Here is a 15,497-nt window from a genome sequence, read left to right as displayed (position 1 = left end):
CGTCTAAAGCAAGAGGAATCGTAAATATAACAAGTATAAACTATTCATCAGCTACGGATATACATCTATACTGCTAAATGAGCATTCTACCGTATTAGCTATGTACGTATGTATGGTATGTATTTATGTATATCTGAAAAATGTAAATTTCTATTACAGTTGAAGCTCTCAACTTATTTCCCCATGTTATTTTATTCAATGAACTATATGAATTTTTTTTCTTAAATACACAACTAGAATATTTCTCATGTTGTTTCAAATGCGAATTGTTGAAATAATTTTGTATAATATTATACTATACAAATTCTTTATAAGAATAAACCACTTATACATTATAACTTTAGAAAGTCGACACACCTTTAACTGTTTATTCTAATGCAAATAGTAAATTTTTTTTTAATCAAAGAGATCGTATAGAATCATATAATAATAAAAACATTGATGTTATTGCACAAAAAGGTATGTTTAAAATAATAGTATTAAATAGAAATAGACTTCATGATATAACAATAGTTGATTATAAAGTGTTTGTTTGTTTGTTTGTTTGTTTGTTTGTTTGTTTGTTTGTGCATGCGTGCGTACGTGTATTAAGTTTATAAAGTGTTGAAAAATAAAATATCTTTTCAGATTACTCATGTAAACGACCGAACGAGTGCATAAATGTTAAAAAGTATCCTTTAGTTAATGCGAAAAATATATATATATATATATTAATTAAAATTTTTTCTTCCCACGCGAATAATATTAAATTGAAAAATGACAAAGTATTAAATATATGTGTAAACGTAACCGTAAACGATTTTTCATTTTTGAAAAAGGCGCTTATTATTTCTTCAGGCACAAAATATCGCCACTCGAATTTAATAGAGTAGAATATAGTTCAATATACTTTTTGTTAATTTTGACATTTAACTTTCTCATCGTATGCTAAATATCGATTATAACAACTACATTTTTTATGTAGTATTTTGAAACTTTTCTTTTTTATATTTTTTCATTAAAAACGTTAACTCGAAAACGATACTCGTTCGATAATATTATATCGTCATCGTCATCGTCATCGTCATCGTTATCATCATCATCGCCATCATCATCATCATCATTATCATTATCATCATCATTATCATCATCATCATCATCATCATCATCATCATCATCATCATCATCATCATCATCATCATCATTATCATCATCATTATCATCATCATCATCATTATCATCATCATCATTATCGTCGTCGTCGTTGTCATTATCATTATCAGCAACATCATGATCATCTATAAATATTTATCAGTCCACGAGCACATAATTAAGTACGATAGAACATTCTGCTGCATTAACTGTGAGTGTTTCATGTTTCAATTCAGTCAAAGAATTTTTAGTTAACAATCTTTGCAGAGAGAAGTTCTGATAAATTCCTTGTCTAAATTCCATTGTTAAAAAATGGGGAAATTCACTAATTTCTTTCAATATACTATCGACAAAGAAAAATGTAATAAATAAAGATGAAAATGTGAATAAAATATGTAATATGATCTCTTCAATGTTTATCCTTATTCATAATATGAATTGCACTGTTTTTTTTCTTTTTTCTTTCTTTCTTTTTTTCTTTTTTTTCCCTTTTTTTTTTCTTTTTTCTTTTTCCTTTTTTTTTTCTTTTTTCTCCTTTTTTCTCCTTTTTTTTTTCTTTTTTTTTTCTTTTTTTCTTTTTTTTTCTTCTTTTTTTTTTTTTAATATTATCAATAATGCAAATAGAAGAGCATTTCAGTTTATAGAAAGTATCAATTAATACATCACATTGATTATTTTACTAATGACAAAGTTCAACAGAAAATTTCATTTTTATCATAAAGAACATCTTTTTTCCCCTAATATATGTAATTTTCTCAAAGATTGATTCTTAAGCATGCGACATAAAGAAACAGCAAGAGAAGACAACATTATTAAAAATTCTTTTTCTTTAAAATTTGTCCATCACACTTTATCCATAATAATAAATTTGACATAAATTTATTTCATTGGAGATTCTTTTTTTTCTCTTTTCGTTTTCTTTTTTCCTTAGAATCGAGCAATAATCTTTCAATTTCGTAACAAACAACGTATAACTTAATGGATTATACTAACTTTTATGTTTGCGTAATTAGACTCGGTAAGTTTCTTAAATAGATATGAGAAAAAACACTATAACACATAACATATCACACATAAATTCATTACAAGTTTAATAACGCTAAAAGACTATCCATGAATCAATATATTCTAAAGAAAGAACTTCTTGTAATGGAAAAAATTACATGAGTCTATGCATATATACATATACATATATATATATATACATACATATATATATATATATATAAGCATGCAGGTATGTATGTATGTATGTATGTATGTATGTATGTATGTATGTATGTATGTATGTATGTATGTATGTATGTATGTATGTATGTATGTATGTAGGTATGTATGTAGGTATGTAGGTATGTAGGTATGTAGGTATGTATGTATGTAGGTATGTAGGTATGTATGTATGTATGTATGTATATAAAAGGAAAAAAAACATCAATTAAACTCTTCAAATATATACATAGAAAAAATGAATAAAAAAATTCATTTTCTCAGATCTCATTTCTATTATAGTAACCATAATCTTTTCAATAAGGATATCATCAACAAAAAATAACTGTTTGCGAAGAAATATCCATCATAACAATTACTTCTCCGTATGACTTTTTACTAATTAGAAACATAAGATATGATATAAAATATACTAAAATTGAACGAACGAATCAAAAATGAGCAAGCAGCAATTGAATAAGAAACGTATTGTGAATGGCACACCTTTCTCTGGAATTAACTATTCAAAAAGAGAAAAAGAAAAAAAAAAAGAAAAAAAAAAAAAAAAAAAAAAAAAAAAAGAAAAAGAAAAAGAAAAAAAAAACAAAGAAAGAAAAAAGGCATATAAGCAATTTAAAACTATTAGAAAGTTAACGATTGCCCTTTTAACTATACAAAACAAATGTTGAAATAATTTACATAAAACTGATAATAATGAATAAAAAATGAAGAGAAAAACATATGCTTGAGTCTAAAATTAAATAGTCTTTGAAAATATCATAACTTACCAAGAGAAACATCGCAATATTTAACTGTAACCAAACTGTACCTTACGACATTGGCAAAGCCACTTAATAATTCGAGCATTTCGTTCAACGATACTAGGTGGATCGTTAACTCTTTGATTAAAATCGTCATTACCCATACCAATGCTACAATTATTATTCTGCCATTGACTACCCTGATTTGCCTGATTATTTCCAATCCAAGAATAAAGACCCGACGCTGAGTCGACCGAGCTAACACTATCGAAGAATACAGGTGACGAAGATTTCGAATCGGGTTCAGTAATAAGTTGATAATTCTCTAAATCTAAACCCAAATAATCAAAGAAATTCTCCAACAGTGTCACCGAACGCGGTGCACGTGCTGATAACTTGCACGTTCTACCATTATCTTGCCTCCAATAACGATCGCTTATATCAGATTTTGATCTCAAAATTGGTCTACCACGTCCTTCCTTCCAACCGTCTGAGAATCTATTACGAAAATAAATATTATTTGTTGAATCTTCAATGAACAAAATTATATAATAAATAATACATCCAGTGATGCCATTCATAACGAGAGATATAGTTCTTAATATTAGAGTGAAAGACAAAGTACCTAGAGTTACAAGTAGGACTGTAATCAGTTTGACTCTCGCTGCTTTCAGTATCAGAACTATAATGTCTCACGACAGAAGGTGGTGTACCACTGGCATAACTGCCCTTTCTCGAACGATTTTTATCAGTCGAATGTTGGGTCGATGCACCACTGTCTCTACGTACGTGAGTCCAATAATCCTGTCGATTATTAAGACGATATCATTCGTTAACGATAAATTTCTTAGGATATAAATAAATAAGAGTGATTGACGATGAGGAGAATATAATACCTGTAACCTTGGTGGTGGTTCACTACGATGAGTACAATGCCCAGAGGATCCACCAGAATCTCTTGCGGTAGCGCCATGACTCAATTTACTTGAACCAGACGATTTCTGTGTTCTGCCACCGGATGATAAAACACTACTGGCATCCCCACCGCCAGAGCCAAACGAACGTCTGATGTGACGCGTACTAAGGACGTTCGATAATAAACATCTTTTCAATACAATACGTTTTCTTTCTCAATAAGTTTTTTTTTCCTCCCTCTTCTGAAGCAATCAATAAAAACGATTGATCCCAATAATAATACCTGCGATAATAGACAGCATCACGTTTGAAACTATGTTCGGAATAATCCGAACTAGTCTCGCAATCTGGACAATTGTTAGCTCCATAATGATGTCCAAGTAGTTTGGCAGATGATTTTGTCGACGTACGTGGCGATAACGAAGCTCGACGATGCGTACTGGTGTGAAGATCAGGCAAAGATTTATGACAAATTGTGTTCTCTGCCGATGGAGAAGGTATGGATTTTCTGCTTGCTGGACCAGACGTATGAGAATGCGAATTACTTCGACCAAATTTGAAGCGAATGTCTGGCGGTGTACAATGCTATAGAATATAAACATTGGAATGAATAATCCCAATATATTTAATATATCTGTTATTTCTCAATTAATAATTAATATGTTGTATTCTTGAAATCTTCTTTACCAACGCACGGTCATCGTCTCGGCAGCCAGGGGACAGGCTGCCAGGTGAATATTTGAACTTTTCCTCGCGGGTGACAACGCCGTTCGTCGTTTGAAGGCATGCCTGAGTTGGGCTTTCCGGGAAGAAGACGTTCTCCTTGCTATCGGTGTTGAGTAATCTCCGTAATTTCGTCTGCAATTGATCCCCGCTCGTAACACTCGGTGGCCCTGAAATAGTGCGCCGCTGCGGAAGAGGGACTAAGCGTGGGCTCTTTGGTGGCAGCGCGGGTGGCAGTGTTTGTTGAGGACTCAAAATCCCATCTGCTGATAAATACAATCGAGGATAAGCTATTATTATGATAGTAATATATGTAGCATAACAAGAAATACGATCATGATTTATCATTTCAATAGGATCAATAGTGATTCTTCTTCTTCTTCATCTCCAAACTTGTTAATAAATACTTCATCGTTGATCGATCAGATCTACATGGATACAACAAAGAAATGTTATTTGTAAATAGGATACTTCAACGACCGATTTTGATACATATAATACACGATTATTGGCCAATTAAACGAATAACAAATCGATCAGAAGTTCAGAATCGATAGATCTCCTAAGTATTTGGATAAAGAAGGAGGAAAAATATTTTATACTTCTATCTTGATCATGACACGTGGCCCAACAACAGGGTGGCGTTACAGGATTAGATATTTGTGACGGCGAGGGTGATTGTATCGAGCACGGTACAGCTGTATTTCCACACTTCCTAAGTAACCTAGGTGGTGCGCTAGATGCACTTAGCTGAGATACTTGAAGATGCCCGCTATTCTTGAGTTCCTGTTTCCGATCCAGCACGGTCTCGCTTTTCACGTAAAATGCTTTCGTCTCTTGCAATAATTCCACTGCACTCTTACGTTTTCCTACGAACAATAATTATCATCGTCATTAGTTTCTTAAGTAATTTCATTTCCGTTCGTCATAAACTAGAAAAAGTAGGACAACGATTCGACGAAACAACGGACATTGATTATCCTGATAATGAAAAGGAACGATTTCTAACGTGTACATATAATAATAATAATAATAATAATAATAATAATAATAATAATAATAAAGTGTTTCATTCGAAAGAACATAAGAATTGGCAAAAGAACGAGTTATAAGATTTTGGGATAAGGGCAACGACAGCCAGTTTGTTCGTATTTTCATAAGGCCATTGCAATATTCATCAAAAGAGACTTTTACAAAAGAATCTTTACCATGGTGAAATACAATAGTAGTTTTAACATTAAGAATACTAGATTTCGAACCAAGTGTACGTGTGTATATGTATATATGCGCGCGCGTGTTTGCCGTTTGAGAAAAACGAGAATGAGAATATACTCCTGAAAGACTCTCATTTCTCTGGTAAGAAGAACATTTTCGTTTGGATTTGAAAGAACGAACGACGAAGGTGCCGCCTGGTTTTGATTATCCTAGAAATATACCCTTCTTCCCTTTGCGTTTATATATTTACGAGTGGAATATGTCGAAAGTTTTTTTTTTTTTTTTTTTTTTTTTTACTATTACTGCCGTTTCTATTGCTACCGCAAACCAGAGACATGGGGCTTTCACTCGAGTATAGAAACATTTTCATTCATCGTGTCCACATATAAACATACATACGTACGTATATATACATTAATAAAAATATAATTATAACAATTTTTCTTCTTTATATATTTGAATCAACTACCTGTGTGATCAACGTGCCGATGATGATTTCTAACGTAAGGTGGTGTTGGATCCCTAGCTTGAATATCCCAATACGAATTACGACTATTTCCGAAATTATTCACTCTTTGCTGTTGCGAAGGCGAGGATTGCTTACAGGGCAACCTGGCCATGGCGATCATCATCTTTCCTATTCGACGCGCTGTAAATCGATTACGTTAGCGGTCCTCGTCTTATTCTGATACGTCGTCGCTTCGACCCCATTTTTTGCCGATCTTCCGCACTCTGCAACACATATAATCGATCCATTAATCAGGAATACAATTAATTATTAAAGATATTAAAATATTTGCTATACTTTAACAATTATTAGGAACAAAATGCCGTCCATTATTCTCAGGCATGTAACACATTAAGTTTCTCTCTCTCTCTCTCTCTCTCTCTCTCTCTCTTATATTCTGAAAGAATATTTTTCCCAGCATAATATTATCCTACTCTATGCCGCTCATCATGGTCTCTATCATTTCCAAGAAGACCATTGCGACACTCGTGAGGCCGAATATTTCCAATGGAAACTAGGATTCTGTCTTTTTATGTATCCAACCGTCACAGATTGTTTTATGAAAAATAACGAACGATAACGATGAATTGAATTCAAGGGGAGAGGTCATCGAGTTAGCCATTATTTGAAATATCGAATATATTTGGGTGAAAAGAGAGGAAGGGAGGGGGGGAGGGAGAGAGAGAGAGAGAGAGAGAGAGAGAGAGAGAGGACTGAAGTGACATCAAGAGAGTAAAAGTAAACGCACTTATGAACAACGAATGATCGACATTTATGTGACAGTAACTTGTCAGAAAAATCATCAAAGGTTTAATTATTATATCATATTGATAAAAAGGTTAAAATGTGTGAAACGTCATCTCATTGATTCGTTTCTCATTGAACCTTAAAAAAAGAGTTAGTTCCAACAAAATGTTACCTTCAGAAAAATATATTCGATTTGATAAGAAACGATTTGATATATTTTGATGGGGCTATAAATTTACTTTCCTTTCGATTAATTCGTATCCCGTTAGAAAAAAACCTTCGAGAATTTAAAAAGGATGATGAGGCTGGATATTGCAGGATCACCTTGACCTTGGTACACAAAGAGGTAGCACACGTGCCGTTTTACGATATCGACTTGCTGTCAGAGAGTTCCGGTTTGTAGCGCCCGCGACCGGACACATTAGGAGGACTCCTACGGTTGGGACTCTCAAGTTTTGTCGAAGGTTTGCCACCGAATGTGAAAGAGACAAGCGCAGAGAAGTGCTTTTCATTCATCGCACGCTTCTTCTTCTTTTCACTTTCAGACTTTGTTCTTTTCTTTTTTCTTTTTTCTTCCTTACTTTTCTATCGCCTGTAATCCCCTTTTAATCATACTTTTCTTACTCGCATGATCTTCGATAAATGAATTACGTTCCTTTCCCTTTCGAAATTAACCAATAAGCTGTTAAGGATTCAAATTTATACGAAAAATTAAGTGACGTGATCGTTTCAGCCAATAACGATTCAGGATACAACTATCGCCATTATTAAACTTGAAGAATAGCCAATCACAATAAAGAGTAATAACAAAATTGCAATATTTGAATTTTTTATGTGATTATAACAAATCGAATATGGATTTAGTATAGAAATAATTATCAAGTTGAAACGATGAGCTAATTGAAATAATTATACTATAAGGAATATAAATTTATGTAAACGTATGAAATAAATTTCATAATTCAGATCATCTGTCTCTTAGAAAATTTGTTTCTTAAAAATTTCTCTGATAGACCATCTTTCAAACTCGATACAACAGTTGATAAAACATTACCATGACGTAGGTACTTGACGTATCTATTGTTCGTACATAAATCGGAATAATACAGAGACGAAGATCTATCTCACTACTTTCCTGAGCATCTCCTTTCGACGAACGACGAATCGCTATTTCTACAATGCGTTTGACATTGAATCCGCGTATCGTGCCGTTATACCGTGAACAAAGAGAGAAGAAAAATCTTGCGACGTTGAATAGGGGATTCCTCGCGAAAGATTTCGTGATACATAATGTGCAAGCTAAACACTGACATTTTAACAAAGCTGAAATTGGTGTAACTGGGTCTCCAAGGAAAATAACAAAACGAAAGAAAATATTCTTTTAAAAAGAGAATATAAGCCATTAGATAGTTTATAACGATTTCGAAAAATCGTTGTATTATTTTAATTGTCGTCGCATTTTCAAATGACCTTGATTTTAAACGTGAAATAAAAACCAAGTAAACGTTCAATGACGTAAGAGAATTATGTTATATTCGATACGCTTTACATCTTCTCCGGCAGGAAAGCGAGGGGGTGAGAATATAAACTCTCGCTGGATGAGCTAGGAAAAGGCCAGGCGTGAAAAACGGATATCGAAAATGTCACGGTCTCCTTTTTTTTTTTTTTCTCTGAACGACCTTGACTATAGGGGGGCTTCCGGCGCTTCCAGGATGTCTGGGACGATGCTATGAATAGAGGAAGAAATGATATTTTCCAAGTGTCCCGATCAACGAACAGTATTACGTTCGTTAAAAATGAAGCTTGAAAAGTAGACCAATCGGAACACGTATTGTGCTCGTATCTCGACTATTTCAAACGCCATTTTGTCTTTTCCAATGTGAATTACGTGCAAAAGCATTTTGTGAAATAAGACCTTGCACCAACATAATTTGATATAAAGCGATATTAAAACGAAGTTACGTTTTCAAGAGACATCATTCAAAGAAGAGGAAACAAATAAATGGAGAGAGATGCTATACAACACTCGACAAGACTATCCCGAGTCAAGCGGTTATCATTCCTGTCAAAGATAAAAGATACGAAGAGGGCAAAACAGAGAATAAAAACTGGCCAATGAGAAAGTCTCTCTTTTTTTTTTTTTTTTTTTTTTTTTTTTTTTTTTTTCTTTTTCCCTTTCTTTTTCATCTACAGCTTTAGGCCTTAACGCATAAATCGTATAAGAATCCTGGTATAATCGATGCTCGAATACAAGGTGAAACGAAGCGGAATGCCGTTTGAGAATAAAAAAGAAAAATGTATTATAACCGGAAATAAAATTCTTCCGCGTACATTACTCTTTTCATATTAATGTCACTTTAATATTATAACATACATTTTTACCTACAAACTGAATGAAACTTCGAATTTAAGCTTGAAACTAAAGAAACGCAAATAAAATTGTAAATAGAAAAATATCCGTTTGTCGGATTAGGCGTCTAACTAATTAGGCATTTATTAAATATTAATTTGGGCATTTGTCGTAAAATTGTTCAAACAGCTGTTGAGCGACGATTGTTCTCAGTCACAAGGAACGTTATAAGGCTTTAATTTGCAAAGTCACGCGTCGATGGAGTCATCTGTTTGACGAATGAAACGAAACGAATGCATTCGTGAATTCAACGTCCAAGTGAGAATTCTTCTTAGGAAATGAAATTAAACTTAGAAAAAATTTTCAAATTACAAATCTCCCGCGCAACACACACACACACACACACACATATATATATATATCCCATTTGGATCCTATTCCTGAAATACATTCGGTTCATCGATTATAAGTTTATAGTACGTCGTTTCGATCGACGTACATCAACCCCCGAGATGTTAAGTAAGTCGCGCTGAGACGAACGAGTTGACCTGTACGCGAAACACGACTGCGATGGCAACGAAAGGGATGGAGGGTGTAAACGTATGTTTATGGTTCATTGATCGAAGGGCAACAAAGCTTTCCTACTTTGCTTCTACACATTTCTTATTATGATGGATTCTAAAGAAAGCCGAGCTTTCCTATCAACTACCACCTTTTAAAATCGGCCCTTTTATCTCAAATATACTTATGCGTAACATTAAATTACAATAAATATGTTAATAATAATTAAATAGTCATAATTCAGTATAATTCGCATACAATATAGTTTACTACTTAGATATAGTATAAGTTAAACGATAGATACACCCGAGCAATATAATTCAACATAAAATTGAGATAACAACAATAACGATAATTAAATTCTAATCTCAAACTTTCTTTTTTGACAGATTAATTAATCGATCAAATATATACCAATAAGTAAGAATTAACTTTTTTATAAAAATACTACATATTGAAAATTTCTATACGCACGCAAATACAAACGTATATAGGAGGAACGTGTCGCTTACGGAATGTTTCGACCTTGAATCTAACTAGATAGACAAAATCAATGAAGAAAACAGGAAGTATCGTTGAACGCAAACGAAACTTTATATATTATGTTACTATTTAAACTAATAATTTATTTATATTTGTTATGTTGGATTATATTGTTTGGAAAAAATATCTTAAAGTGGCATCTCTTTCAAATTGCTTTTTTACTACCACTTCGTTTAAAGTTTCATTACACTCGAATCAATTGCAACCAATTGAGATCAATCTCAACGTAACGAATACGCATATTCATACTTAATTGGAGAGTAATGTTTCGTATTGCTAAATACGAATGTCTTACACGTACTTGGTTTTATCAATTAAAATATAGAACGAACAATTTCATTAATAATATACTTGAATATCATTTAACAGTTCTATCATTTCAATCCTAATTACTGGAGGGGGAGGGGGGGGGGGAAAAAAGAAAAAAGAAAAGAAAAGAAAAAAGGAAAAATAGATTAACAAATTCGATAAATCAAAATTGGCGCCATTGTTACGTTCGCAATCTAATAGAGATTATCGATAAATAATAATAACAATAATAATAATAATAATAATAAGAAGAAGAAGAAGAAGAAGAATAACAAAAATAATAATAACAATAAGAACAATAATAATAATAATAATAATAATAATAATAATAATAATAATAATAATAATAATAATAATAATAATAATAATAATAGTAATAATAATAATAAGACAGTAGCGCCCTTAAAAAGGCGATAAGAGGAGAAAATTGGAAATAATCCTATAAAAGGCACCATAGAAATATGGTAAAACATTAGCGACGATAAAATAACCTTTACTTACGAAGGATGTTGCAGCGTCAGCATTCCCTCCACAGCAAAAAAGGGCCCACAAGTGTACGCATTTGCGTGAGGACGAATACGAAAGAGAACCAAAGGAACACTGATTTTACATCTCAAACGATATATATACATTTGTATGAGATAGTAGACCGTTAAACACGGCAGATAGAACTCCTGCTTCAATCGTGGTGCGCGCGCGCGCGTGTGTGTCTGTATGTAGATGTGTTGACTTCTCTAACGAGAAAAATGAATATTATAATACTATTATCGTACCGAGACCGAGATAATCACTCTCTCACGTTAATACCACAAACTACTACGTTTGACATAATTTACTTGATGAACCTGCGTCTAGTTTTACCGGACGTAGGATAATAACGAACGAGCTAATGTATCGAAAACGATGCAAATAGGAAGTTTGATGGGGGAGGGGGAAGTGAAGGAACTGAATGACAATAACACTGCTACTTAACGATCATCACATTCACGAATGACTGGCCAGACTGATCTGATCTGGATTACGTTCTCGAACGAATCCCCCTCCCACCCCTTCCCCTCGCCGCACTGCCATGGAATCCTCGCGCATGCGCAATTACGACAAAGCTTCTCATTGGTTATACACGCACAGGAGCGTGTATACTCGATCAAAGAAGCGGTAGTTCGTGCGCCCTTGTAAATCTTCCATATGAAATTAATTTATACAATACTCTTTAGAGATAATAGGATATTAATATTCAATTATTAATCGATATTACATTATTTATGATTAATTAGGAAAAAAATGTCTGATTAATTTTGGAGAAAAAAAATTTACAATGAAATACCAAGGATTTATACAAAATCTGTGATTGGTAGATTTCGGACGAATAATAAAAGCTATTTCTTTTCTCGCTGTCGTCACATTAGTTCTTTCTATATTAGACATATCTATAGGCCTGCTTGCATATTTCTTTAAATATATTTCTATAAAACGAAATTGTTAAAGCTATTATTAATAATTGATATTATTTATATTTGAAGTAAAAGGAAAAGAAATTGTATAAGACAAAATGGACAGTGATACTCCTTTGATATATGGACTTGAATTTCAAGTATGCTTTCCTAATAATGCCCCTTAATAATTTAATCTTCCAATATGTATTAATAATTTATAATTATTTATATTATAGACTAGAGCACTATCGGCACAGACTGCAGAAACCGATATCGTTAGATTTCTAGTAGGAACTCAATCGTTAAAATTTACTAACAATCAAGTACATTTAGTTGAACTTAACGAAGAGACCAATGGTTTAAACACACAGATATTTCAACATCCGATAGGTGAAATATGGTCGTTGCAAGCATCGCCGACTGAACCTTCTTTATTTATTACATGTTACAACAGTTTGAATGGTATTTTCATGAATTTGCTTGGTCTATCTATTAACGGAAACATAAAAGGAACATTGAATATATTTTTTCAATTGAAAAATTTTTTAGATGAAGGAACATGCCAAATGAAAGGAGCCCTTTGGAAATTACCTGAAATTAAAGAATATACGAATGACAGTATACAGTTGGATATGCTAGCTGAAATTGACACGACAAAATATGGTACTGACTTGAAAACTATTGCATATCATCCTATGGACGGTGCAAAAGCTATATCGGTTGTAGACAATCGCTTTGCTCTGTGGGACCTGGCTAATAGTAAACCGCAAGTAAATATAAATACTCATTGCATTTACAAATTGTCTAAACTTTCACAATCTTAGCCATATAATATAGGTCATAGTATCAGGTATATTGTCTGGGAAAAATCTACCACGTTTCACAACTGGTAAATGGAATCCTCACAACGGGTGCAATCAATTTGTAACGCTAGATGAAAATAATATTCAAGGTTGGGATTTAAGAGCCCCGTCTGATCCTTCGTGGATAATTTCGTCTGCGCATTCGCAGATAATTAGGTAAACATATAACAAGAAAAAAAAAGAAAGAAAAAAAAAGAAAAAAAAAGAAAAAAAAAGAAAAAAAAAAAAAAGGAAAATGAAAGAATAACGTTTCCTTCTTTTTTATATGTCAAAATAATAATGGATAAAAATATTTTGTCATAGAGATTTAGACTTCAACGTGAATCGGCAATACTTCTTGTCTACCTGTGGTGATGATGGATATATGAAATTCTGGGATATACGAGTACCAAATGAGCCTGTCTTATCGCGTATGGAACATTCTCATTGGGTTTGGAATATAAGAATCAATCGTTTTCACGATCAATTGGTTCTAACATCTAGCAGCGATTCTAGAGTTATTTTATATAGCATCGTATCTATTTCTTCCGAACCATACGGGCATATAGTTTCACCGGAGGATGATAACGGACAAGCCGACGAAATGTGTCAAAAAGATAAGTATGTAATATTTTTACCTTATACCTTATCTAATAATGTATAATATTAAATTTTAATTATAATTAAATAAATATTTTAGATTAGAAGACGGAGTTGTCGAGAGGTATGAAGAACACGAGGATAGTGTATATGCAGTGGAATGGTCCTCTGCCGATCCTTGGACATTCGCTTCGTTGAGTTATGACGGTAGATTAGTAATTAATAAAGTCCCACGCAAATACAAATATCGAATAATTCTCTAAATTATATATATAATATTTGTTAGATGGCTTAAAAATTTTTTTAAAAATTTTATATTTAATTGATATCATTATAATAATATTAGCAAACTTATATCTAATATATTTGTATATAATTTATATTTGCATATAAATACAAAGAAGAAAACTTTTTATGAATTTTCTATTATTATTATATTACAATCGTTCCGATATCCTACTAGCAATATTCCTTAAATGGCCATAAACTTTGGATGGCGGACTTCCTAAGATCAAATTACAAATAGCTCTGCGAGCCAATTGTATATTTTGAAAGGAACCAAGAATGTGAATTTTACTATCGGCTAAGACTATTCTTGTTTTTGTTACATTTTCTATAGTGAATTTTGTTCTCCCTCCTTTCCCTGCTAATCTTCCTATAGCTCTAGACAAATGATCGCTTTTTAACGGTTTTACATCCTGAACCTCAAACGTCTCTACGAATAAATCGTCTAAACGTAATAGAGCTAATGCATCTTCTACTTCGAAACCATATATGAATGCTTTCACAAAATCTGCACCTTTTTGAAGATTAGAAATATCTGCAGTTTCAGGAGCAGTACGGATCTCTACATTTCTTGTTTTCAGATTAAAACGTATCTGTAGTTGTAAATGTTCAACAATAGGAGTAAATATCTTCATCCAATTATCCTTGAGCGGGGTATATCTATGAGCAGGTACGGGTATCTAAAAAATATCTACCATTTAAATACTTTCTTAAAATTAATTCATATCATTAATAATACATTATCAAAATGTACCTTTCGAAATTCACCACGTCGCACTATTTTGGCTCTTTTTGTACGCGATGCAGACTTAATCTTTCCTTCAATGCCATTCATCACTTCGACCTATTAAATGTTATTAAATAATAAATTAATGTTAAAGCAATAAATGTAAAAGGAAATATTGTAAGATAAGAATATGAATATTAAGAAATAAATGAAAGACAATGAACACGATATAATATAACCTCTTTTACGTACCTCCATACCATTATCCTCCGCTTCTCGTTTCTTTCCTTTCTTATCTGTGCTTGCCATATCGAAGTATTTCTTTTTTCTTTCTTTTATACGTCAACGTAAAATTATAACCTTTCGAAACTGTATATAAATGGATTTATATTAAAAAGCACATATATGATATTTTGTTATGTCAACTTTGTAACAATCCATGTGCTTCTAAATTGATACACGGCCGCCATGTTTCATTAACAATCTATAAAATCTCGACGCTAATTGGCTACTCCTCATAACGCAAACAAATAATTATTCGACGTTCATTAATAACTCGTTTTCATCAAATTAACATCATAATCTGATTAATAACTTCGTTTTCAATTATTATATGGCAAAAATTATTAATATGTTCGAGT

General features: G+C 32.4%; 3 protein-coding genes across 4 annotated transcripts; 1 reads left to right on the top strand and 2 right to left on the bottom strand.

The window, feature by feature from the left end:
• Window positions 1–2,492: 2,492 nt before the first annotated feature.
• On the bottom strand, window positions 2,493–11,989 carry LOC124955980. 2 transcript variants are annotated; one of them, XM_047511253.1, is made up of 8 exons: window positions 11,471–11,989; window positions 6,421–6,683; window positions 5,339–5,605; window positions 4,701–5,002; window positions 4,297–4,598; window positions 3,995–4,178; window positions 3,724–3,902; window positions 2,493–3,596 (listed from the first exon to the last, which is right to left on the bottom strand). In XM_047511253.1, exons 2-8 carry the CDS (start codon window positions 6,581–6,583, stop codon window positions 3,146–3,148), a joined length of 1,848 nt encoding a protein of 615 aa, XP_047367209.1. In that variant the 5' UTR covers window positions 6,584–6,683; window positions 11,471–11,989; the 3' UTR covers window positions 2,493–3,145. The 2 variants fall into 2 exon arrangements, with proteins under 2 accessions (XP_047367209.1, XP_047367210.1); XM_047511254.1 differs by lacking the exons at window positions 6,421–6,683; window positions 11,471–11,989 and having other exon boundaries at window positions 4,701–5,164; window positions 5,339–5,481.
• Window positions 11,990–12,349: 360 nt separating this feature from the next.
• LOC124955988 (EARP-interacting protein homolog) lies at window positions 12,350–14,184 on the top strand. Its single transcript, XM_047511275.1, has 6 exons — window positions 12,350–12,560; window positions 12,639–12,864; window positions 12,952–13,172; window positions 13,240–13,421; window positions 13,569–13,865; window positions 13,945–14,184. Exons 1-6 carry the CDS (start codon window positions 12,519–12,521, stop codon window positions 14,105–14,107), a joined length of 1,131 nt encoding a protein of 376 aa, XP_047367231.1. The 5' UTR covers window positions 12,350–12,518; the 3' UTR covers window positions 14,108–14,184.
• LOC124955995 (RNA-binding protein pno1) lies at window positions 13,676–15,352 on the bottom strand. The gene is made up of 3 exons (XM_047511295.1): window positions 15,109–15,352; window positions 14,884–14,973; window positions 13,676–14,809 (listed from the first exon to the last, which is right to left on the bottom strand). Exons 1-3 carry the CDS (start codon window positions 15,163–15,165, stop codon window positions 14,282–14,284), a joined length of 675 nt encoding a protein of 224 aa, XP_047367251.1. The 5' UTR covers window positions 15,166–15,352; the 3' UTR covers window positions 13,676–14,281.
• Window positions 15,353–15,497: the final 145 nt, after the last annotated feature.

This window comes from Vespa velutina, chromosome 20 (assembly GCF_912470025.1).
Source record: "Vespa velutina chromosome 20, iVesVel2.1, whole genome shotgun sequence".
NCBI lineage: Eukaryota > Metazoa > Arthropoda > Insecta > Hymenoptera > Vespidae > Vespa > Vespa velutina.
The sequence above is the reverse complement of the archived record's forward strand: the minus strand, read 5'-3'. Positions and strand labels throughout refer to the sequence as shown.

What these genes read in the sequence shown, in the direction of transcription:
- LOC124955980 (XM_047511253.1), bottom strand. Translation starts at nt 6,583, where the DNA reads ATGATGATCGCCATGGCCAGGTTGCCCTGTAAGCAATCCTCGCCTTCG. An exon ending in GTGTCATGATCAAGATAGAA is followed by an intron (nt 5,003 to 5,338) that starts GTATAAAATATT and finishes TGTATTTATCAG; the next exon opens with CAGATGGGATTTTGAGTCCT. An exon ending in GATGCTGTCTATTATCGCAG is followed by an intron (nt 4,179 to 4,296) that starts GTATTATTATTG and finishes GAACGTCCTTAG; the next exon opens with TACGCGTCACATCAGACGTT.
- LOC124955988 (XM_047511275.1), top strand. Translation starts at nt 12,519, where the DNA reads ATGGACAGTGATACTCCTTTGATATATGGACTTGAATTTCAA. An exon ending in TATATGGACTTGAATTTCAA is followed by an intron (nt 12,561 to 12,638) that starts GTATGCTTTCCT and finishes TTTATATTATAG; the next exon opens with ACTAGAGCACTATCGGCACA. An exon ending in GAAATGTGTCAAAAAGATAA is followed by an intron (nt 13,866 to 13,944) that starts GTATGTAATATT and finishes TAAATATTTTAG; the next exon opens with ATTAGAAGACGGAGTTGTCG.
- LOC124955995 (XM_047511295.1), bottom strand. Translation starts at nt 15,165, where the DNA reads ATGGCAAGCACAGATAAGAAAGGAAAGAAACGAGAAGCGGAGGATAAT. An exon ending in CGGAGGATAATGGTATGGAG is followed by an intron (nt 14,974 to 15,108) that starts GTACGTAAAAGA and finishes AACATTTAATAG; the next exon opens with GTCGAAGTGATGAATGGCAT. An exon ending in GACGTGGTGAATTTCGAAAG is followed by an intron (nt 14,810 to 14,883) that starts GTACATTTTGAT and finishes GATATTTTTTAG; the next exon opens with ATACCCGTACCTGCTCATAG.